This window comes from Tachypleus tridentatus, chromosome 7 (genome assembly GCF_004210375.1).
Source record: "Tachypleus tridentatus isolate NWPU-2018 chromosome 7, ASM421037v1, whole genome shotgun sequence".
NCBI lineage: Eukaryota > Metazoa > Arthropoda > Merostomata > Xiphosura > Limulidae > Tachypleus > Tachypleus tridentatus.
The window spans coordinates 125,937,241-125,963,641 of NC_134831.1; the positions used below are offsets into that span (position 1 = coordinate 125,937,241).

The 26,401-nt window shown below is 34.8% G+C and overlaps 1 protein-coding gene across 1 annotated transcript; it reads left to right on the forward strand.

The window, feature by feature from the left end:
- Positions 1-26,401, forward strand: LOC143256534 (calcium-activated chloride channel regulator 1-like). The gene is made up of 14 exons (XM_076513886.1): positions 1-136; positions 3,309-3,476; positions 4,177-4,474; positions 5,244-5,350; positions 6,412-6,582; positions 8,877-9,007; positions 9,722-9,827; positions 11,096-11,323; positions 15,516-15,818; positions 17,577-17,804; positions 18,549-18,819; positions 21,255-21,425; positions 22,200-22,487; positions 24,040-26,401. Exons 2-14 carry the CDS (start codon positions 3,321-3,323, stop codon positions 24,480-24,482), a joined length of 2,901 nt encoding a protein of 966 aa, XP_076370001.1. The 5' UTR covers positions 1-136; positions 3,309-3,320; the 3' UTR covers positions 24,483-26,401.

Consider the following 26,401-nt stretch of genomic DNA (forward strand, 5'->3'; position numbering starts at 1 on the left):
TGCTAGTGCAAAGTAAGATAAACTGTAAAACATAAAATTCGAGTTACTTAAAGCTGTGGCGACTACTGGAGGAATTTGTTTAACCTTTCTTTTCCGAATATTAAAAACAGAGTTTTATGCAAGAAGAAAGAAATAGGTAAGGTCCATAATTTTGTCTCAAACTGTTGCTAGAAGATATATTTATATATTCACATAACGGTTGAGTCTTCTAAAGGTATAGCATATCCTAGTGGTTAGGGTGCTCGCGACTTCGAATACTGTCATCGAGCGTCGTAGCCCCTTTTAGCCAGCCAATCCCACTTGTCATTGACACAAAATAGTCCAAGCGTTGACAATGGGCGGTATTGGTTGGTATTACCTTCCATTTAGTCGGCCCGGCATGGCCAAGCGCGTTAAGGTGTGCGACTCGTAATCTGAGGGTCGCGGGTTCGCATCCGCATAGCGCCAAACATGCTCGCCCTCCAAGTCGTGTAATTTACACTGCTAAATTAGGGACGGCTAGCACAGATAGCCCTCGAGTAGCTTTGTGCAAAATTCCAAAAACAAACAATCCATTTAGTTTATCACGTGTCGATTCGGAACGGCTAATGTACATAGCTCTAGAGTGGTTTTGCGCGAAATTCAGCTAACGAGCAATATTTTTAACAAATAATTATAACTAAAACAACAAAAACTCTCAAATAACGCCAGATATGACACCTAAGTCTAATAAATAACTACATCTGATAATCCTAAAAGTTAATATCCATAATTCCGTCAACGTTCTTTACAAATAAATTCAATTCTTATTAGGCCTAGTTCATCCAGCATCTTTTTTATTGAACATAAGTTTTAATTCTAGACATAACTTGCTATTCATCATGCTTGGAATGTGTTCATAATTCGCGACCCATTGGTACAAAAAACGTGCTCTGCAACTTGGGGCTGTGGATGTGTTATGAGAGAGAAGGGCAAATCCCGCCATTCGATCACAAAACAGGTGACGGTTTGAATTAGCTGCCCCCCTACCTGGTCTGTTAATTAAAGATTAGAAACTGTTACACGCAAACAAATATTGTGTAAGTTTACGCGAAATTCTGAAACTAATAACTAACAAAAACATAATTGTTGAGCTCTCACAACTGCGGAAATCTATAAGCGGTTAGTCGGTGTCTTGTAATTAGATGGTGAGCGGGTTAAACGTCTTTAGAAGGGATTGAGCCCTGCTGAGAGTACAATGTATTTACTGCCAGTATTTTATTTCGAGAATACTTACGGTCTGTTTGACAGGTTACAGAAGCTTTGTATGTACATGACTAACATATTGCAGAATAAACAGAATTCTTACCAATAACAAAATATTGCGATTCTAATAATGGTTTTAATAGAATTATTGGGCCTAACATATTGGAGTAGACTGTCACAGTTCAATAAAATTATATATAACATGTAATAACATAGAAGTACAAGAAGCAGGTGACCAAAATATTAAAACTATAATTTGTCTTATCATCAGAACCACTGGCACTGTCTGGTTCTTCTGTCTTCTGATCTTAATACCATTCTCTGCCTCCTGTGATGAGTAATTGTGTTGTAAGAATGTCAGTCAGTCCACGCCGTCTGTGACGTCATCAGAACTTGGAGATATTGAGTCAAGCAGTCGATAAATTTCACTCACTGTCTCCTACTAAAGTTGCAAAAGTATTGCTTCAAAAGTGAAGCAACCCTGGAGGAAATCTATCTTCATTATCGTGCCACCATTTCAGAGGATGAATAGTAGACACTGGTTATGCAAGATAGGTGTCAAACTTCTTATCCACTGCAATTTCAGAATAATTTCGGCCCGGCATGGCCAAGCGTGTTAAGGCGTGCGACTCTAATCTGAGGGTTGCGGGTTCGCATCCCCGTCACGTCAAACATGCTCGCCCTTTCAGCCGTGGGGACGTTATAACGTTACAGTCAATCCCACTATTCGTTGGTAAAAGAGTAGCCCAAGAGTTGGCGGTGGGTGGTGATGACTAGCTGCCTTTCCTCTAGTCTTACACTGCTAAATTAGGAACGGCTAGCACAGATAGCCCTCGAGTAGCTTTGTGCGAAATTCAAAAACAAACAAACAAACAGAATAATTTCCTGCAGGAAGGACATCTGGTAGTCGGTTTTTTTTATCTTAGGATCCTGAGTATCGTCTGATGTAACATTGATTTCTGAAACATACTACAGCCTGAAACAAAAGGAGAAAGATGAAATTCAGATTACTTCATACATAACAAACATTTTTATACGTTGCAATGTGTATAGCGGTATCGCAAGTCTAGAGAATGCTACTTTGTTTTACTAGTTATAAGCACTTGTACACATGTACTCGATGAACATGACATTGTGAACCAATTACTCTTATGTGTTGAAAAACAGCTTGAAGGTCTGATAACTTACGTTACATTATAGACTTGCTGGCTCTATTAGATAGATGACCAATTTTATCTTATCTGCTGACCCCACAGGCGAGTAATGGGAACAAATTATTGTGTGAGGACTGAAGATTATTCTTCAGAAGAGATTTTGGGAAAATTCAACACTTATTAGCAACACAACGCAAAAAGTTAGTTATTGGAGGGACGTTCATGAGGGATTCAGGATTTTCAAAAGGGAAGTTCAGACGAATAGACGTTGGAGAGTCTGTTAGGGATTCGCTTCCTTTGATAAACTAAATAATTTTTGAAATTTGAAAAATAAATAAAATTCTTGGGACTTTCCTCTGATAAATTTGTAATAATAAACAAGAATGACCAGTACTTTCTTCCACCACCGTAAACAACTTTTCTTTCATTTACAGAACTGACTATTGGCATTAGGATGTTGAAATGAACTTTGAAATCAAGTTAAATCGAGCACTGTTCATTAATAGTGGTGGGTGATGATGACTAGCTGCCTTACCTGCCTTACAGTGCTAAATTAGGGACGACTGGTGAAAATAGCGTTCATGTAGCTTTTCACAAAATTCAAAAAACAAACATTTATTTAGTCAAGGCTTCTTAAACTGAATTGGTTTTGAAATTGCAGTGTTTTGTTTGAGTACATCTTTTCCAACAATTTCACGACAAACTTAAAGACAAGAAAGCTGAAAACAGATAACGTTAACGTACGTGAAACATAAATGTTTAGTATCACAATTTTTCCGAAAAACAAATCTTATAAGAAAAACTGTAAAGTCGAAAACTTGTGAGCATTAAAACACGGACAAACTGAGAGTGTCTTTCGATAGTTTTGCGTGTTAGTTGTGTATATAAAACTTTGTGAAATTAATCTAATTATATTTGTCTCCCTTTTAGGTTCTAGTCAATATGAATCGGTATTCTTTTTTACGTCTGTTTACGTCGATAATCTTATTTACCATGGTATCAGCCAAGATAACATTCGAGGATGGTGGGTACAAAGGTGTCGTTGTGGCTATACATGAATCACTTCCAGAAGACGAGATGATACTGGATAACCTGGTGGTGAGTCTGAAAAAATGTCGCCATTTTTACCCATAACGGGTAAAAAAATTGTGAAATATTTCTATTAGAACGTTTATAAATATACAAAATTGTAATGTGAATGTGTAGGTTGTCTGTCGGTTCTCACCGAAATATCTAGTAATTGAAGACAATAACTTTCGAAAGTGGCATGATAATCCAAGGGTTCGGATTTCTCAGCCGATGATGAAAAGAGACCTCTTCGGGTTCTCCATGTTTCAATTAAAAATGAAAGTGTTTAATATATTCCTGTTACATATACTCTTTGTACAATGTATAAACAACTTCAAAACATTATTGAATTCCAGAACTGATATAGTTTTTTCGCTATTTTTTTAAAATAAAATCAACCCTTGGTTTTGAAACATTAATACTTGTGCATGTATTTTTTTTTTGAAAGACTAAAGAACTAAAGGCGACTGAAATATCAGAACGAACTGTAATATGGAGGACTCATTGACGTTCAGTTTGCAATATTTTTAAATTTTAAATATTATAGTTTGAAATACTTTAGTAAAGACGCTCTTAAGATAGTTACTTTTAAAATTTTTTTAGAATGCCAATTATATTTTACTGAAAACATATTTCAAAAATTATATAATCTCGAAAGAGCTAAAATTTCTAATAAAACCACTCAAATTGTGTTATAAATAAATAATATTATTTCTTATTTTCATAAAAGGAGCTCTTTACGAATGCCTCTCAGTTTCTTTACAATGCCAGCAGAGGGCATGTATTTTTTAAAGAAGTGACCGTTGTTATACCAACAAAGTGGTCTAGTAAGCCTAAATACGAGAGTATTGTAAACAACCCTTTTAACACGGCGACTGTTAGAGTGGACAAACCTAACCCTAAGTATGGCAACAACCCCTATACACTTCAGCCAGGAGGATGTGGGGAACCCGGAGAATACATACATTTAACACCAGAATTCCTAAAGGAGTTACATGGTAACACCACTGAGATGTATGGAAGTCCAGGTAAGAAAAAAAGACAACCCTTCATATATTGTTAATATAATAAAGACGGTTTATTTGTGATTGTTAACATTTTAAGTGTAAAACTGTTGTGTGAAGCTATTTTGTCATAAACAAATGCAGAATAGTTACCAGTTCACCGATTTGGACGAGTGGATAAAATAGATTATAAAAGACGATTCATTTTACCATAAATTATGTTGTTAGTCCACGGTTTCATTAAAACATCGTTAACGTTAATATAAGCATTTATGGAGTACCGTTAAATTTGAAAACGTGTTTATTTCAATTATTCTTCCTCACTATATATTAGTAAACTTCCACATACAACAAAATACGAATGAAAATGCTTTCCTTACTGCATTATTTAAAAGCAGGCTATCCAAAAAGTTATGCTCTGCCTTTGTCATTAAGTTAATACTGTTTTGTTCTAAGTAATATCTATATTTTTTGAAAAATATTTATAATAATAACTAAAAATAAACTAGTACAGTTTCAGACGTAAACGAAACAATGATAATACAAAATAAAAACCAAAATATATATTGAACTAAAATATCGTATATACCTTATCCAAGTAAAACATATACCAGGAGTTTAGAATTTACAGAAAGACAACAAATCAGACAGATCCGAGTAGCTGATAGCAATGCGTGATTTGGTCGGAAATGTTCAAAACAAATGTTCAGAAACAACATTTTATCACAAGCTTATTTTACATATCTTAGTTAAGTATGGTGCATTTATAAATGAACTGGTTTAATATATATAGACCGACAGTTCGTACACGAATGGTCACATCTCAGATATGGCGTATTTGATGAATATGGAATTCCTGGAGACCCCAAGTACCCAATGTTTTATAAGGAAGGTGGAAAGGTAACGAAAACATTTAAAATGTGTTTTGTCCAAATGATATAAGTATAACATTTAAACAATGACTTACTATCGTAGAACATATTGCTTTAGAATTAGTTATTAAGGTTCGTGTGGTTAAATAGATTTTACTTCAGAGTTACGTATTGAGGAATAACTGTTTCCATAAATATTAGTTCAGAGTTACACATTAAGAATCAATTATTCAAGTAGATATGATTTTACATAATGAGAAACGAGTTTTTAACTAAATATTACTTTATAATTTAATATTGTGAGTTGAAGTTTTAGGAAACTTTTGCTTAAGATTTAAACATTAAAATCGTAAATCTCCTGCGCATGATCAGAAAGTTCGAGATGAATCTGGTATTCGGATCACTTGATATTTACTAAAAGGGAATTATTGATACCCAGTTATTAATACCCAACACGGAATATACTGTGTGTAGTCAGCTTTTGTTGAGTACTTGAACAATGTCTAGTTTGGTAATTTATGTGACTTGTACTATTGTGAGTGATTCTATTAAATTATGTGGGTTAAGAACAGAAGTCTACAAAACTAACTTGTGTGTATCTAAAATACAAGTGTGGGTAACAAAGTTGTGCATGGAAGAAACACAAATCAGCAAACCTTGTTATATACGACAATAAATGTAATTTACTGTATTAAAACTAATACAAGCCGTATCTATGTAACATATAAGCATTGTTAACAGATTTGTTTTTAATTTAATACTAAGCCTTTTTTAACGTATTAATTACTTTTATGCAACCATTCATAAACTATTACATAACGTAGTTTAGAAAAATAGAGACTAGCTAAGTTCAAATTACAGGTTTTAATAGATACATAAATATTAGTGTGTATGTATATATATATATATAAATTATTCTAAACCAAAGTTATATTACAGTGATTAAAATGAATACAAATCAAAACTAAAACGATCACAATTAGACTTAAAAAAAAAAACTATGAAAGATTTGTCCATCATCAGTCTTCGTCATCACCATCAGCTAATAATGGAAAACGTTTACATAGATATACATGTATATTTATATAGGTACTGCCTACGACGTGTATGCGCAACATAACAGGATGGATTCAGCCCATTAATGGAGGAACGTGCACACTTTTTGAAGATGAGTTCCTCGAGGGTGACTGCACGTTCGTTCCTGACATTGAGAACCAATCAGTTAAAGCATCTCTGATGTACATGCCATTCATCAAGTCGGTAAGCCTAATAACAATAATAAGTTAGTTAAATTTGAAGTTTGACTGAAATTAAATAGTGGAATGAAATTTGGCAAAGAAAAGAAGTCTATCCATTACCTAATGAGAAACATAAAGCGGTGATACTTAAAACCCTTTCAATATTTTATTTTATTAACAAATATTAATAAACTAACTGTCACATTAACTCCGAATTCTCCATATAAGATATTTACATTTCTTAATTTGGGTTTGCTAAGTACAAAGCTACACAATGGACTGTTTCTGTTGTCTCTCGCTAGGTGTACCAAAGTATTCCGCAGAGCCAATGGAATTGGAGCATTTCTTTGTTGTGTGTAAGTGCAAAGCTACTTAAAGGACTTTCAACACTGTGCACATGGTGGGATCAAACCTCAAATCACTGCAAGGGGAGATTTATGGGAAGAAACTAGGGTGATTTAATGCATTTATAATCAACCATACAATAAACTGTTAAAGCTTTTAAAGCGATTAAAGCTTTAACTGACTTGTCGTAGTAAAGAATAACATTGACAAGTGGATTTAAAACAATTCGTGTAATTTTAGACTCTTTTGCGAGGTTGATAATGGAGTGAAGCCATTGTGAAACTGGCTATTCTCGTTAAAATTTGTGGGTGTTATAAGCTAAGAATTAAAAAAAAAAGAGATGATAACAGAGACGCCGACAGAAAACACATAAGCCAGGGTAAGGGAGGCGTCACCTCCGGCAGGAAAATGAGAATTGAGGGTTGAGCTTCATAAAATGGGAAAACCAAAGAATAAAACCCATCGGAAGATTCGTGATATTGTTAAAAAGTTATTTAATTTATTTGTGGTTTTTGCGAGTTGTTAGTTTTTAACTTTTTGAGATTTGCTGTTGTTACTGCTCTCGTCTTAATTTCGGTTTTTAAAAAATATGGAATTAACAAAAACACGTCCATCCTACTACCCACATATAGTGTGACACCCTATTTTCAATTTAAAAAATAAGAAAAATGTGTCACGGGTTTATTCTCTGGACAAATATAATTTCAGAAAAAATAAAGCTACAAGTTTTCTAATAATGGCGAATTATCTTTAAATTAAGATATTTTGACAACGGAACTCGTTTTATTGTGAGCAGTATTAACAGCGTTGTTTATGCCCTTTCTTGTTTCTTAGTAAAACGTAAAAAACCCCAAAAAACCCATAGAACTGCATTTTTGTTGGTTCTTTAATTGCTTCTGGCGTTTAGTCGACAGGTTTTGTTGGTTTTGTTTTTGAATTTCGCGCAAAGCTACTCGAGGGCTATCTGCGCTAGCCGTCCCTAATTTTGCAGTGTAAGACTAGAGGGAAGGCAGCTAATCATCACCACCCACCGCCAACTCTTGGGCTACTCTTTTACCAACAAATAGTGGGATTGACCGTCACATTATAACGCCCCCACGGCTGGGAGGGCGAGCATGTTTAGTGTGACAGAGATTCGAACCCGCGACCTTCGGATTACGAGTCGAATGCGTTAATCATTTGGTCATGCTGGGCCTAGTTGACAGGTATAGCTAACTCTAAGCGAATTATGAAATTGTATGCTCAGTGTAGTTGTACTTAGCTCTAAATTTGTTATAACTCATAAAGTGGCGATTTTTTAGCTTGTTATTCTTATTAACGTGAAATAACCTGATAAAGCCCGGCATGGCCATGTGGTTAAGGCACTCGCCTCATAATCTGACTGTCGCGGGATCAAATCTCCGTCACACCAAACATGCTCGCCCTTTCAGCCGTGGGGCGTTATAATGTGATGGTCAATCCCACTATTCGTTGGTAAAAGAGTAGCCCAAGAGTTGGCGGTGAGTAGTGATGGCTAGCTGCGTACACTCTAGTCTTACACTGCTAAATTAGGGACGACTAGCAGACAGCCCTCGTGTAGCTTTGCGCGAAATTCAAACAAACAAACAATAGCCTGATGTAAGTTTGGTTTCTTGAATTTTGCGTAAAACTATTCGAGAGCTATTTGCACTAGCTGTTCGTAATTTTGAAGAGATAGACTAAAAGAAATGTAACTAATCAACACCACCTACAGCCAACGTTTGAACTACTTGTACATTCTAACGCCCCCATGACTGAAATTACTTACGAGCGTGTACAGTGGCGGGATTCGATCCCGGAGATTGCGAGTCGAGCGCCCTAACCACCAGGTCATGCTAGGCCTAATAGCTTCGTTTCAGTGTTATTAGATATGTAAAGTATATTTAGATCATTAGTAGCTATTAAGGGACTATACTTAGTCATATATCTATTATTTTCTCCTATATTCCACAGATTGATGGATATTGTGATGATACCCAGGAAAGACTTCACAATGATAAAGCTCCAACGAAGCAAAATATCTTATGCGAGTACAAGTCAACTTGGGAAGTGATATCTAAACATCCTGATTTTTCATCTCCCAGGTATACTTTAAATTCTGGAATCAATTTCATTTAAGATGTCATTTAACATACCGGTACTAGCGTCCTCTATTGGGATGTTTTCGAAACACCTCAACTTCGAAACTTTATTTATTCATTTTATCTAAAGCGTAACGTGCACCTAAAATAATTGTAGAAAACTCGCCATCAGTTTGACGACAGTCAGCGAACAATATCGTATTGTCTCCTTATTAGCTCCCTTGAGGGGCGTTGCAAACTGCAAATAGGAAGCGCTAATTTTTCACACGTGATTTGTTGATGCCAATAAGTGAGTGTATGGCTGTGTTTTTCTTCTCTTCTTCAAATCAAAATTCCGGTAATAAAAGTTTATTGCGGTAGATGATTATATGTTGTGTCACTTTTGTTGTTACAAAAGTCGAGCTTCATAAAATACTGGGGAAACGATAATTAGAGAGGGGACTTTAATTGTGGGCTCTACTGTAATTCTATTGTTTGGAAGCTCATAAGTGATTTGTAGTTCGATCACGTGATTTGAGAAACATTAAATAGGGAAAAAATGAACAAAACTGAGAATCTACATTTATTGTAAATTTATCTTTTTAATTTTATCACCATATGTGTGTTTTATATGTTTTACTCTTAGGTAATTATTAATTTTTGTCAGTGATTTTGTAACGGAAGTAAACTACTTTTCAAAACTCGGCTGTGATTATATTATCTTGATGTCTTTTCCAGATCTTCACAAATCAAAGAAACAAAGCCAACGTTTCGCTTTCTGCAAAGAACAGAAGAAGTAGCAGGTCGTTTCGCACTTGTTTTAGATGTTTCGTTTAGTATGAAGGTGAGATCATATGTTACTAATACGTGAACTGTCACATCTGTCATTATATGAGAACAGCAACTTTAATAAAATCGTTTTACAACACTGAACTGTTTAAAGTAATTTCATAATTTTTAGAAGAAAAACGAAAACATAGAAAAGTAAAAATTATATTTAAAATTCTTGCATATCATGCAAAGAGATGTTAGATATTATTTACTAAGTACGGTATCAAAATAAGAAATGAAAGCAAACAAAAATGGCGGTTATCAAGGTCTAAAAATAAGTTGATAGTTAGGTTAATAAGAATATATATAATATAAACAGTGAATTAATTAATTAATTAATATAAACAGTGAATTAATTAATTAATATAAACAGTGAATTAATTAAACGTTTGAATTGTAACCGTTTTGTTCAATCAACTCTATATTTTACGTATTGTGAAAATATTGTACGGGAGATGCTTTTATTGAATTTCTTACTTAAATAGGTTTATGTTGCACAAACAATTATTTTTGTTATATTTTTTGGTAAAATACAAATGGTTACGTTACCTATAAGCGACATTGTTCAAAAGAGAAACCAACGAAAATAATTTTATGGTTCATTTAAACTGGTACAGTTACAGAACTGAAGCATTTCTGTTTGTAAGTATAGATTTGTTACCTGTATGCTACGATGTGCAATAGAGGGTAAATAAAAAAAAAAAAAAAATCACTCACTAAACAATTTATGTCGAAATCTGAAAATAGTTCTGGTGCTAGGCGAAAACACATGGAAGTTCTGTAGGGGGCGAAAATAACACACACTTGACAGAGTTCATGTTAAACGTTCAAGAAACGTCGTAATACATGAACACAGGTTTCAAATTTTACAGAAATAAACGTAAGTTTATCACTACCCGACATGAAAGGTAGAGCTGACTGATAACAAAATGATCGATCGAGAAAAAAAATTCCTAAAACTCGAATTTAATAATCGCTTGAAATATTGATATCTTTATGTTACGTTAATGAAGATGATTTCCTGTTGTTTGAATTTATTTACAATGGAACTTATTTCTAATAATTGCATAATACATTGTGTTTGTGCAATCATGCGCTTCAACTTTTTATCAGCACGTTTAACACATTTTATGCCGTCTACTGTTGATAAATCAAAAGCCAAAGTTGTGCACTACTTTCTTTGTTGAATTAAACTTTTACGTCGTGACACAGCCTTGTTTCTCTAGAAAGCGATGTATAATGTCCTTACACTTTGCGTGTTTGTTTTGTATTTATAAACAGGGTCGGCCGATAGAAATTCTTCACGAAGCTTCTTCGAGACTAGTTTATGATTTCATTCCAGACGAGAGTTATCTTGGAATTGTATCATTTGGAGGAGAGAGCAAGATATCATACCCTTTAACCCTAGTGATACCTGAGTCCAGATCGTTTCTAGGGAGATCCTTGCCAACTAGCAAAGATCTGATTTCAGCAACGAGCATTGGGAAAGGGTTGATAGAAGGTGTTCGGGTAAGGCTTGAAATACCCTACTTTTCATAACATTTCATAGTACTTAATGACATATTTCATTGGGAAAGGGTTGATAGAAGGTGTTCGGGTAAGGCTTGAAATACCTTACTTTTCATAACATTTCATAGTACTTAATGACATATTTCATTGGGAAAGGGTTGATAGAAGGTTGATAAGGCTTGAAATACCTTACTTTTCATAACATTTCATAGTACTTAATGACATATTTCATTGGGAAAGGGTTGATAGAAGGTGTTCGGGTAAGGCTTGAAATACCTTACTTTTCATAACATTTCATAGTACTTAATGACATATTTCATTGGGAAAGGGTTGATAGAAGGTGTTCGGGTAAGGCTTGAAATACCTTACTTTTCATAACATTTCATAGTACTTAATGACATATTTCATTGGGAAAGGGTTGATAGAAGGTGTTCGGGTAAGGCTTGAAATACCTTACTTTTCATAACATTTCATAGTACTTAATGACATATTTCATTGGGAAAGGGTTGATAGAAGGTGTTCGGGTAAGGCTTGAAATACCTTACTTTTCATAACATTTCATAGTACTTAATGACATATTTCATTGGGAAAGGGTTGATAGAAGGTGTTCGGGTAAGGCTTGAAATACCTTACTTTTCATAACATTTCATAGTACTTAATGACATATTTCATTGGGAAAGGGTTGATAGAAGGTGTATCATTGGGAAAGGGTAAGGCTTGAAATACCTTACTTTTCATAACATTTCATAGTACTTAATGACATATTTCATTGGGAAAGGGTTGATAGAAGGTGTTCGGGTAAGGCTTGAAATACCTTACTTTTCATAACATTTCATAGTACTTAATGACATATTTCATTGGGAAAGGGTTGATAGAAGGTGTTCGGGTAAGGCTTGAAATACCTCACTTTCATAACATTTCATAGTACTTAATGACATATTTCATTGGGAAAGGGTTGATAGAAGGTGTTCGGGTAAGGCTTGAAATACCTTACTTTTCATAACATTTCATAGTACTTAATGACATATTTCATTGGGAAAGGGTTGATAGAAGGTGTTCGGGTAAGGCTTGAAATACCTCACTTTTCATAACATTTCATAGTACTTAATGACATATTTCATTGGGAAAGGGTTGATAGAAGGTGTTCGGGTAAGGCTTGAAATACCTTACTTTTCATAACATTTCATAGTACTTAATGACATATTTCATTGGGAAAGGGTTGATAGAAGGTGTTCGGGTAAGGCTTGAAATACCTCACTTTTCATAACATTTCATAGTACTTAATGACATATTTCATTGGGAAAGGGTTGATAGAAGGTGTTCGGGTAAGGCTTGAAATACCTCACTTTTCATAACATTTCATAGTACTTAATGACATATTTCATTGGGAAAGGGTTGATAGAAGGTGTTCGGGTAAGGCTTGAAATACCTCACTTTTCATAACATTTCATAGTACTTAATGACATATTTCATTGGGAAAGGGTTGATAGAAGGTGTTCGGGTAAGGCTTGAAATACCTCACTTTTCATAACATTTCATAGTACTTAATGACATATTTCATTGGGAAAGGGTTGATAGAAGGTGTTCGGGTAAGGCTTGAAATACCCTACTTTTCATAACATTTCATAGTACTTAATGACATATTTCATTGGGAAAGGGTTGATAGAAGGTGTTCGGGTAAGGCTTGAAATACCTTGAAATACCTACTTTTCATAACATTTCATAGTACTTAATGACATATTTCATTGGGAAAGGGTTGATAGAAGGTGTTCGGGTAAGGCTTGAAATACCCTACTTTTCATAACATTTCATAGTACTTAATGACATATTTCATTGGGAAAGGGTTGATAGAAGGTGTTCGGGTAAGGCTTGAAATACCTTACTTTTCATAACATTTCATAGTACTTAATGACATATTTCATTGGGAAAGGGTTGATAGAAGGTGTTCGGGTAAGGCTTGAAATACCCTACTTTTCATAACATTTCATAGTACTTAATGACATATTTCATTGGGAAAGGGTTGATAGAAGGTGTTCGGGTACTTTTCATAACATTTCATAGTACTTAATGACATATTTCATTGGGAAAGGGTTGATAGAAGGTGTTCGGGTAAGGCTTGAAATACCCTACTTTTCATAACATTTCATAGTACTTAATGACATATTTCCAATAACTAATTAACATTGTTATATTAACTTAAAATTGTGTAAAAGTTCTCCTTTAGGAAAGGTTTCGTAGATCTTTCCCCCTTCACAAGCCTCATAAAAAGTCAAAACTAAACGTATGCATAGTGTGTAAGTTATACATGTACAAATTATAAGCAGAGAACTCCCATACTGGTGTTTTAAAATTTATGTTGCACAACTACACATGTAGCTCCTTGTTAAAAAGAGCCAAAACAAACATATAGTAATTTGTGCAATAATGAAACAGTGCAAACAAATGGAGATCATTACGTGGTACTACCCCGTTACCCTTACGTAAGAGTGTAAGCTTACGAGGCTTAAAAGCTGGTTACGATATCCGTGGTGGGCAGAACACGGCTAGCCCAGGGTGTTCTGTTTCTTTGCTTAAAAACGGCCGAAGCAATAATCGCAGCTCGGCGTAGCCAGGTGTTTAAGGCACTCAACTCCTAATCCGAGGGTCGCGGGTTCGAATCCCTGTCACACCAAACATGCTCGTCCTTTCAGCCGTGAAGGCGTTATAATGTGAGAGTCAATCCCATTATTCGTTGGAAAAAGAGTAGCCATTCCTAATTTAGCAGTGTAAGACTAGAGAGAAGGCAGCTAGTCATCACCACCCACCGCCAACTCTTGGGCTACTCGTTTACCAATGAATAGTGGAATTGACCGTCATATTATAACACCCTCACGGCTGAAAGGGCGAGCATGGTTGGTGCTACGGAAATTCGAACCCGTGACCCTCGTATTACGAGTCGAGTGCCTTAACCACGTGGCCATGTCGGGCCTCAATCGATATGTAAAGTGTGAATGCCGACACCTTTACAAGAAAGAAACATCTACACGTAAAAGGGTTGGTGTTAATTCGCACTATCTTACTCATCGCAACCCTTCTGCCTACACCAGCAACACCAACCGGAACAGCAGTTTTCAAACTAATTATAGAGAGTGAACCCCTCAGAGAACAAATGTATTTTTAAAAATGTTAATTATTTTACTATATCTATTTACAATTTTATGTTAGTAATACTGTTTAGGATGGGTTAAAAATTCAGGTTTCGTGGTGAAAGGAATGAATAAAAGAGTTCCATGGCTTCATAAACGTTAAATACCTCTGAACTAGGATATACAGCTAGCGCCAACTATCTTTTGCAATGTAAAACACTGTAATGTTTTATATATATATATTAAAGTGGCACACACCCTTCATTATGGCTTTACAGCATTACTTTGTATTTATTGTACCATAATTATTGGAAGTTCTTGATGTGTTAGGTGTTGTTGTTGCTTTATTATGGATATTCAGTTTCCTCAGTGAAGCATCTTGCACTTTGATGTCTCTCAGAAGTGAATGTTTTCTGTTTTCTTATATTAAAGTGATAACAATACTACAGGTAAATTTAAAATGCTTTAAACTTTATTATTTAGGAATATTCTTTTTAGAACAAAATTTATTGGTTGGGATAGGAGCAGTGACGACTTTATTCATGAGCGAGACAAATGTAGGTGTCGTATTTTTATTTTAAGGAGTGATTTTGAAAAGTTATTAATTATTGTCCTCGTGATGAACGTACTCTACTAAATATAAAACATTAAACATAGATATGACTTACAGTTTTCTTTGAAAGTTATCATTTAATTATTAATCAATCATAATAAATAAGGAACATTAAACACTGGTGAGCATATAGTTCCCCATGAAACGTTTAGAAGAAAAGACCCTTACACGCCATGTGTATATATATATATGTATTATTATTATTTTATATACTTTAACCAAGGTTTTGTCTTTAGATGGTTGTCAATATTAATCCTAATAATACAACCCTAATGATATGTAAATCTAGAATGTAAAGGCCTTTTTTTGTTTCTAAACCTTTTATTAAAATTTGTAAATCCTCCAGCACCCGCTACAAATTTTCAAAAATTCGCGAAACTCAGCAACTGATTGTTAATGACTGATAATACAATTAAAAGAACTTGAAATCTCATATTGTTTTACTTCTTGCTAGGTTTTAAAAAACAAAAGGCAGCCTATTGAAGGCAGTCTAATAATTCTCATCACAGACGGTGAAGAGAATACCCAGCCCTGGATACGAGAAGTTTTACCCATTCTCTTGAGAGAAAAGGTTGTGGTCAACGCAATAGCCTTGGGAAACAATGCTACGAAAAAGCTTGAGAATCTAGCGACCTCTACTGGTGGAAAAATTTTCAACTTTTTTGACATCAATGGACAAACGCCACCTAATTCCTTAGACTCTGCTTTACTCGATTCTGTCACTTCACAGACTACAAACGAGCTACAAGGAGTTCAGGTGTGTAGAACCATTGCTTTGTTTCGTATGTGAATCAGAATGACCATTATATATAACATTCATTGATTGGGATGACTTTCCCTAGTGCTGTTCTCACCAATCTCAAACTGAGATTAGTATATAATATTAGATTAGATTATTTGTCTTTATCTCTCACGCCTTTTATAGTATACCAACCTACTTCGTAATTTTTTAAGAATATTTAAACACAGATGTTTTGGTTTAAAATAGCTTCTTATAGTTTTTACCACACGTTTCATACCACAGTTAAACACTCCTGCTAACTCATCTTTAAAAACTATTTGATGAAGTAAAACCCCTTCAAATGATAAAACTTATTTTGGTCTGTTTATCACTGTCTCATATCTATACAATACTTAGATTTAACATATAAATCTACGGTTAGTATCAGTTACATTTTCATTATTCCAAAATTCTTGCCACAATTTTTTAGAATATTTTTTGAATATTTAAATAAACATTTTGAATGACGAAATTTCATACAAGTAATTTTGTACGTCAGACTTGTATGTATAAACAAAATGTATTTACAGGTTGTTGTTTTTCCATTACTTTTTGCTGTATAAACAAAATGTATTTACAGGTTGTTGTTTTTCCATTACATTTTGCGAAACGTACCCATAAGATGTTTCATGTGTAAAATAGTTTTTGTCCACACTAACTGAGCATGCGTAAATTTATTTATTTTTCTCTTAAATGTCTATTTGTTTACATGGCGTTTTAATCCGGAAAAAATGAATCGATCGACAAAGGACAAAGAAGTGACACAAAACCACATTGTTTTCCAATTCTTGTCGCAAAGAGATATGTAATTTAATCGAAATACCAAATATAATTTTCATATACTCTTCTTTGACGCACGTGATAATAGTAATTAGATATAACACATACAAACGGCTTGGCATGGCCAAGCGTGTTAAGCAGTTCGACTCGTAATCCGAGAGTCGCGAGTTCGAATCCAAGTCGCACTAAACATGCTCGCCATTTCAGGCGTGGAGGCGTTATAATGTGACGGTCAATCCCACTATTCGTTGATAAAAGAGTAGCCTAAGAGTTGGCGGTGGGTGGTGATGACTAGTTGCTTTCCTTCTAGTCTTACACTGTTAAATTAGGGACGGCTGGCGCAGATAACCCTCGAGTAGCCTTGCGCGAAATTCAACAGAAACAAATACAAATATTTTACTAAAAGAGATACCCTACCCTATTTGATGATTGCACGTGTGGTGGAGTAAAAAATACAGGTTTTTGTTTAACGTTCAATAAGACAATGTTTATAACATATCGGTCGTCTATAACAGTTGAATTAAGTCCAGTAAAGCTAATTTTATATGATCTCATTATTCAGAGTTTTGAAAAAAATCCAAAACATATAAGATTGCACTGAGGCATAATATTTGTAACAATAGCTCGACATGACCGCGTGGTTAGGGCGCTCGACTCGTAACTGAGGGTTCTGGGTTTGAATCCCCTTTACACCAAACGTGCTCGCCCTTTCAGCTGTGGGGCGTTATAATGTGACGGTCAATCACACTATTCATTGGTGAAAGAGTAGCCTAAGAGTTGGTGGTGTGTGATGATGACTAGCTGCTTTTCCTCAACTCTGACACTGCTAAATTAGGAACGGCTATCACAGATAGCCCTCGTATAGCTTTGCGTGAAATTCAAAAACAAACAAACAAATAATTCATTTGTGAAGTAGTAACTAGTTTCCATGCCTCTACTCTATTTAATTCGTAGATAGCGAACCGAAACCTAAGACTGGCTCAAAGCATTGTTGAAGAGGAAGTCGTAATTGACAATGAATTGGGTAAGAACACCATGTTTACTGTGAAAAGTAACTTCATCGAGGTGATTGACGTCACGCTGAAAAGCCCTAGCGGAAAAATTTTCAACAGCACGAGCCCAGAATATAACAGAGACAATACCATTCGGAAAAGGATCCAGGTGGTGATCGAAACGGCAGAGGTAGGGTGAACTGATCTTGTAATGTTCAATATAAAAAAATAATAACAAATTACTGAGATTCTAACAGACGTTATGAGGTAATTATGAATAAGTATTGTTACTTGTTTATCAGATATATTGCTATTTATTGTTATAATAACTGACTTAAGATATTCGTCGTGATTTATTTCTCGTACTGAATGTTTATTTCCATAGCTCGAATTTCCTTTCACCTAACGCGTTCTTTTTTACGTGATGGGAATTTCTGTTAAGATTACAACATTGAATCTAAAACCAGTCACGAAGCTAATCTGCCGTAGTAAACGTGTTTTAACAATGGATTACAGAACAATTAAAACTTTCACGCAAAGGTTTTTCGAAAGAAGAGTTTATTAGTAGCATTGTAAGTGCACTTGTACCCCGCTGGTAGAGCGGTAAGTCTACGGATTTACAGCGCTAAAATCACGGGTTCGATTCTCCTGGGTAGATCAGAAGAGAGCCTGATGCGACTTTGCTATAAAAAAAAATACACGCTTCACTGCGCTTGATTTATTTTAGGCCTTTGCAGGATAGATCAGTTGTTATAAGAGTATCATATATATATTTTTATAAATGACCAATATTGGGTAATTTAGGAGTAAAGTGATTAAAACTATTGTAAAGAAAAAAAACATTGTAATTTATATTTCCTTTCAAACAGTTTAACAATGAATGTTAAGCCTTTATTATATACATAGAAAGTCCTATTTACTTATTATTATACAGAGTGGAAATTGGACTGTTTCTATATCCAAGTCTACTCTTTCCGAAGTGTCAATTGTCATCTCTGTGATTTCTGAACCCAAGGACTTAAAAGTTCAACCAATTCGAGCACGAGCTTGGATAAGTAACACTGAATTAGCTTATCCACAGTCACCAAAAATATTTGCAGAAGTGAAGAAAGAATACAGTGCTGTAACTGGTGTTACAGTATTTGGTACTGTTGAGAGTCCATCTGGTTCACTTAAACGAATACAGTTACTAGACGATGGTGCAGGTACGTCATGTTTAATATGATAGAAAGTTTATGGACCTAAACAAACCAGAGTTAAAATACAATGCTCACAAACAACGACAGCTTACATTAAGAACTGGTACACGACACTAGTGACCCTTAGTGGTGAGAAATCAAGAAGTAGACGACTTTTAATGTGATGATTTAAACGTCGCTGTTAAATAATTTCATCTAATTAAAATCATAGAGAAATCTTTCGATTCTTCTATGACTTTTGACAACGGATTATATTTTAAAATGTTTTTAGGATGTTGTAAAATGATTTTTTTCAGTGTGTGTTTCTTCTTTCAGGTCAAACAAGTGACAAGATATTCAATCCAAATAATTCCAAACTAGAGTCTAGATGATCGTAAAATAAATGACTGATATGGATGTAATTTAAGTTTTTAATGTGCACAGGAACCTGTAATTACTAATGTGATTGTAATTTAAAGTTCTAAGTGTGTGCAGGAACCAGTAATGACTAATGTGATTGTAATTTAAAGTTCTAAGTGTGTGCAGGAACCAGTAATGACTAATGTGATTGTAATTTAAAGTTTTAAGTGTGTGCGGGAACCAGTAATGACTAATGTGATTGTAATTTAAAGTTCTAAGTGTGTGTGGGAACCAGTAATGACTAATGTGATTGTAATTTAAAGTTCTAAGTGTGTGCGGGAACCAGTAATGACTAATGTGATTGTAATTTAAAGTTTTAAGTGTGTGTGGGAACCAGTAATGACTAATGTGATTGTAATTTAAAGTTCTAAGTGTGTGCGGGAACCAGTAATGACTAATGTGATTGTAATTTAAAGTTCTAAGTGTGTGCAGGAACCACTAATGACTAATGTGATTGTAATTCAAAGTTCCAAAGAACCAGTAATGACTGATCAGGTTCCTAGTCTAAAGGGCCACACTATGTGTAATTTAAAGTTCTATGTACTTAACCAGTAATGATCAGGTTCCTAGTCAAGGGCTACACATATGTAACCTCCTAATGACTAATGTGGTTGTACTTTAATCAGGTTCCAGTAGTCTAAGGGTTGTACATTGTAACCTCCTAAGTGTGTGCGGAACCAGTAATGAGTAATCAGGTTCCTAATTTAAAGTTCTAAGTACGTAACCAGTAATGACTAATGTAACTTGATAAGGTTCCTAGTCAAAGGGACATATGTAACCTCCTATGTACTTTAAAGTTCTAAGATCAGGTTCCAGTCATGACTAATGTGATAATTTAACCTCCTATGTACTTAACTTTGATCAGGTTCCTAGTCAAGGGCTACACATATGTAACCTCCTATGTACTTAACTTTGATCAGGTTCCTAGTCAAGGGCTATACATATGTAACCTCCTATGTACTTAACTTTGATCAGGTTCCTAGTCAAAGGGACATATGTAACCTCCTATGTACTTAACTAATATAGTATTTTTATAATTAATTTTTGTATTATAGATTTATCTCTTTTTTTATTTATAAACGTAGTAGTGTGAAAGCAAATAACAAGAAGATCATTAATTTCTAAACCTACAGTGGTGACAATTTTAACTAAAATTAACTATATTGTACAGAACTACACAACTGGTTGAAAGTTCCACCAGTGAACCTCTTTTCTTTTGCTATATTAAAGCCCCTCAGTCGTAAAACGATAAATCTGAAGAACTGTAACGCTATGACTCGAATTTCGATACCCGTGTTAAGCAAAACACGGAGAGTTTATTGTGTAGCTTTGCGCCAATCTAAAAACACAATTGTTACATCAGAAACATAACTTTCTTTTAAGAACAATATCTTGACATTGTTGTCATAGTTTATTATCTGAAACCATGAAATAGGTGACAGAATCGGTGTTGTTAGGCCTAAAGCTTCTGTGAAATTAATTACAAGTTAGTTTCTCTGTGCCCCAGGTAACGAATCTTTAACTATAATTTACTGTGCAGACTTAGAAAGTGTTGCTAGAGAGTTTCTGAGTTAGCCCGTTTTTGATTCTATTAATATGTGAAGCTTACTAGAACCACAGTCTATGTATGCTGTTCGTGTAACTCAGAACGACAAATCAAGTCACAACATGTGTGCAAAATTGTGTAAAAAAACCACGACATATTTGCGGTGTTTGTATTACACAAGCTAAAAATAACAGTTAATGTAACGCACAATTATTAAATGTATAACAATGAAAGAAACTGTACTGAATCATTGGTTTTTAACCTTAATATACTTATTGTGACGATACAGGTGAGACATCAACCATAACAGCTAAGTTAAGTAATGTCAGCCACAACGATAAACTTTACTCTGTATTTAGATACTGATAACAACCAACACCGCAGATAAACCATCCTTTCTGGTTTAAATCTTTATATCAATCATCACCACAGATGAGCTAATCTTTGTCAACATTAACCAGCACAATTCATAAATAAACTTGTCTTTATCGATTAGGTGCCGATATCAACCACAACGACGGGATTTATTCCTCGTATTTCAACGACTTCGACGGTAACGGTCGTTATGCTGTGGTTGCAGAAATGTATAATGAGGGAAACGCTAAAGTCAAAAAGGGGTCGCTTTCATCGCCCGCCATTGTTATTCCCAAATTGAAAAATCCTAAAGGTAATTGCAAATGAGGTTAAATTTACGTTTTAAGGTTGTCATATAATTGTTTAATGAATGTTTACAGTTATTAAAAAACCATTTCAAGAATTTTAAACAAAATATGGATGAAAAATATAAGAAATTAACACTACATTGCAACATATAATGACATATAGAATTTATCGTCATTCGATGTTTTCCAAAGTAAAAATAAAAAATCATCATTGGGCCCGGCATGGCCAAGTGTGTTAAGGCGATCTGGGAGTCGCGGGTTCGAATCCTGGTCGCATCAAACATGCTCGTCCTTTCAGCTGTGGGGGCATAATAATGTGACGATCAATCCCACTATTCGTTGGTAAAAGAGTAGCCCAAGAGTTGGCGGTGGGTGGTGATGACTAGCTGCCTCTCCTCTAGTCTTACACTGCTAATTTAGGGACGGCTAGCGCAGATAGCCCTCGAGTAGCTTTGCGTGAAATTAAAAACAAACAAAATCATCATATCAAGCATACGATATTGGGCCTGCTTCCTTTCGCATCCTTTTATCGGAATAAATATAATTAGTTTTGTTCGTCAATCTCGCTATTTAACCCATCTGCGCATAAATTAATGTTCAGGATAAATTACTGTTTTTATTAACATTTTAATTCAAGTTATTCGTGGTTTATATTTATTTTACATTATTGTATCACAGTCTAAGGAGCGTCATTATTTCACGGGCAGTTTTATTTGTTAGGTGCATAAGTAAAAGGTGTAGAATACGTGAGACGAGAACTGTTTTTTTCTCCATTATAGACCGTTTCACAAAACCGCCGGCTAATAACTTTTCAGCTGATGATTTTATAATTTACGATAAAAAACCGGATACAGAAGTGCCCGAAGAAGACGAGTTAGCCCTACCATTTCAACGAATCACAGACGCAGGATCGTTTCGACTTGAAAATTTTAATCCAATGTCCGGTGATGTGATTCCGCCCAGTAGGATCGTGGATTTAAAAATAATTTCTGCAGGAAAGGTGGATGATAAAAATGTGGTTTCGTTAGTGTGGACCTCTCCAGGAGATGACTTCGATCAAGGGAATGGTACAGGACAAATCTTGATAGAAACATTATTTAAATATTTGTTGTTTATTTTTGTATTCAAATAACAGAATCACATAAAACACTAAACATCAAATAAAAAACTTTTATAGTAAATAAAAAAATCAACAAATTAAAGGAACTATATTAATTTTAAAGCCGCCAATCAGATCGGTATTTGCCCAATAAGGTTTTGACAAAAATAGCGTGTGTGTTTTTGTAAAAACTCGAAACATGAACATATATAACAGAACTTTAAATCGTGATAAATATTTAATCTTGTTTAGCTTATGAAAATTCGATCTTTTTTTGAAACAGAAAGAAAGAGATAGAAAAAAAAAGGTCCTCCGCTTGGTCAATGGTTAACTTATTGATGTACAATGCGAACATTTGGGGTTCGCTTCCCTACAAGGGTTTTGTGCTAAAACCAAAACAAAAACTGAAAAAAAATTGAAGTTGAGTCGTTGTTTTATAATTTCAGTGCCACTCATTTTATTTTATTCTAAAGTTAACCAAGGGTCACATAAACCTAGTTTAGAAAAACTATTTACTCACCAAATTTTGGCCCGGCATGGTCAGGTGGGTTAAGGCGTTGGACTCGTAATCCGAGGATCGCGGGTTCGAATCCCGGTCGCACCAAGCATGCTCGCCTTTTCAGCCGTGGGGGCGTTATAATGTGACAGTCAATTCCACTATTTGTTGGTAAAAGAGTAGCCCAAGAGTTGGCAGTGGGGTGGTGATGACTAGCTGCTTTCCCTCTAGTCTTACACTGCTAAATTAGGGACGGCTAGCACAAATAGCCCTCGTGTAGCAGGTCAATCACTTTATTGATTACAGAGCTTTTTTTAACATCCTCCCCCCAGGTGCCATAGTGGTGTGTCTGCAGACTTATACTACTCGAAACCAGGTTTCGATACTGTGGCGAGCAGAGCACAGATAGCCCTTCTTGTAGTTTTGTGTTTAATAATAACATACGAATCGCACAAAAAACCAACAATAAAAAGTGCTGTTAATACTGTGATTAATTTTTATTACTTATGTTCGAAGTTTTCAGTATATTTTGTATTAAAAATTAATAATTTCCCACAGTCTACTCCGTGTTTACACTGAGTGTCGAAACCATAAAAAGTATTAAATAATCAACATGGTGCAGCACGTGGACTCGGTGAACGATATAAAAATGATTTGTAAATCTAAGGGTTAGGAGGCATTCAATGATAATACATTCAACATTTTGGTTGTAGAAATTTTCATTATGATAAATAATGCATAAATTATTATTTTGAAAGCATGTCCAGATAAGCGGATAATCTCTATCAGTAATCACAGATATTCACTGTCATATTTAAAAAACGGCTAGGGCATGCGCAGTGTTTACTTGAAACTTCTTTGTTTTTTCACACATGCGCATCGTGCTGTTTCACTTCCACTCGCTCAACAGAACACAAAAATTATTGTAACTTAGTAGAATTTTTAAAAATAAATAAACTATAGTTAATAAATGAATGAATAATAAATAATTTGTATTTAAGTATTTTTATATTTATATTTTCAGCGACAGCTTTAGAAGTAAGAGCAAATATCGACTTCAGTAACCTTCTGAAAAATTTTGATCAGTCTTATCTCTTCAGCGACAACGAAATAATTAATGGCAGTCTGAAACCGGTACCATCTCGCCAGAAACAAATACTCAGTGTGGAAATTCCAGACGAAGCTTGGATGGCTACACATACAAGTAACACTACCCTAAAAGACCTTTACTTTGCCATTAAAGCTGTGGACGAGAACGACAACAAAGCAGAAGTGTCGAACATCGGATCTGCTCATTTCTGGAAACTCACGGTGCCAACTAAAGCGAAAGAAAGGCTCGAACTGTGGCCTGTTGCTGTCGCTGTTGGCGGTTTGATTGTTCTACTTGCGATTACTGCCGTTTCTGTTTATTTGTTCAGAAAAAAAAGTGCCAATCCTAAATCCAGCTGTGAATACAGAGCTGTTTAACACCGGTAAAGAAATTAGAACTTGCATTATTTTGAAGACTATTACTTGTGCTGTGTGCTTTGTGAAGATACATAAATGACTCATTAACTTGAGCGTTAGCAAGCGTTCAGTGATAACAAATACATTCGCAAGACATGAATGCAAGTGTCTCGACGTAAATGCATTGAAAACACTCCATAAAATGATCTCAGGAGAGCTAGCAAAAATATGTAAACTTTGTTTATAGTGTTTGAATATAATTTGCTTCTTTAGTTAATTAAGTGATTTTCGTGCATTTTTTCTGTGTATTTCCAAGTTGTTTTCAGCATGCATTCTTTGTTGTTGTTTTTTCTGTTGTAGTTTTTGCGTGTTACTTAATATTCTCTAACCCAGAGAGTACACGTATTTTAATATCCGATTTAAAAAATATAAGCCATTAAAAGAACATTCTATAATAACTGTAACGCGTTAACAATTATAGGGCAGTACGTTAAAGTTTGAGTTTTTCTTTTGAACAAAGCCACATCGGGCTATCTGCTGTGTCCACCGAGGAGAATCGAGACCCTGACTTTAGCGTTATAAATCCGTAGACTTACCGCTGTACTAGCAGGAGATAGTTCATTAATTCCTGTGTCTCAGCTGTATGAAAATGTCTCTCACTCGTCAAAAAACCTATAGACTCTTTTAAGCATTTTAACTGTCACGGACCTGGAATGGAAGGTGGTTAAGGCACTCGACACGTAATCTGAGGGTCGCTGGTTCAAATCCTCGTCACACCAAACATGCTTGCCATTTCACCCGCGGAGGCGTTATAATGTGATGGTCAATCCCACTATTCGTTGATAAAAGAGAAGCCTAAGAGTTGGCGGTGGGTGGTGATGACTAGCTGCCTTCCCTCTAGTTTTATACTACTAAATTTTTGTGAAAATAGATAACAGAAAGACATAGTTCATATTTATGGAGTCTTCCAGTGGGATAATGGTACGTTTATGGACTTACAACGCTAAAACCAGGGGCTCACTTTCCCTCGGTGGACACAGCAGATAGCCCAAGGTGGATTTGCTATAAGAAAACACACACACAGACACATATTTATGGATAATGATTTCTACAGAAGGAATGTTGTTATGCTCGACCTTATATGTAAATTCGATGTTTGAATGTTAGCTATTCGAAAAATTAAGAAAGCTAGTGATTTTATTCATGGTAATCGAGCTCCAACTATGCTATAAAAGTGTGTAAAGCAATGTAAAGGTCCAAAGTCTAATGGACAATCGCTAAGTCATCTTGTTTCCATATAACTAAGGAAGAGGTTTGCTCATGTAGGTTTTATAGGATAGCTTATTCCAGCTCCGTATACCAGTATTACAACACTTCTATTAAATATAAAATATCAGTTCATTGGCTAAGTTCTAGTAGTTTGTGATAAATGTTTTTTGGTATATTGTTTACTGTCTCTTTCTTTTTCCACAAGAGTTTTAAAACAATATCTGTCTTTACAGTTAATTCTTTAAAGAAACTTTCAGTTTGCGAAGAGTGAAGAAACACAAGAATAATCATAAACCCAATTGTTATTGTAACTTATTTCTCTAACTTTGGAGAAGGTAAAGCTATTTCCAACTTTGAATTCAATGGAAGAAACTTCTTCAAGAAGCGCGTTAAGAAAAATTTTTAGTACATAACAGTAGGTATCAGAACTTGATACAGTAGGTATTAGCGAATCTACTATTTATGTTCTATTACGAGTAACATATATAAACTAGTTGGGTAAGAACTAACTGTTCGTTGTTTTAGCGTTTTAAATAATATAAACTATTTGTACAGGAAACACATATTTTAGTAGTTTACTCTAGAGAGTATAAATGAGATTATGATCTAAGTTATTTAATTTGTTTTCATCCAAGAAGATATCCAAGAAGAAATAAACGTATTAAACTCTT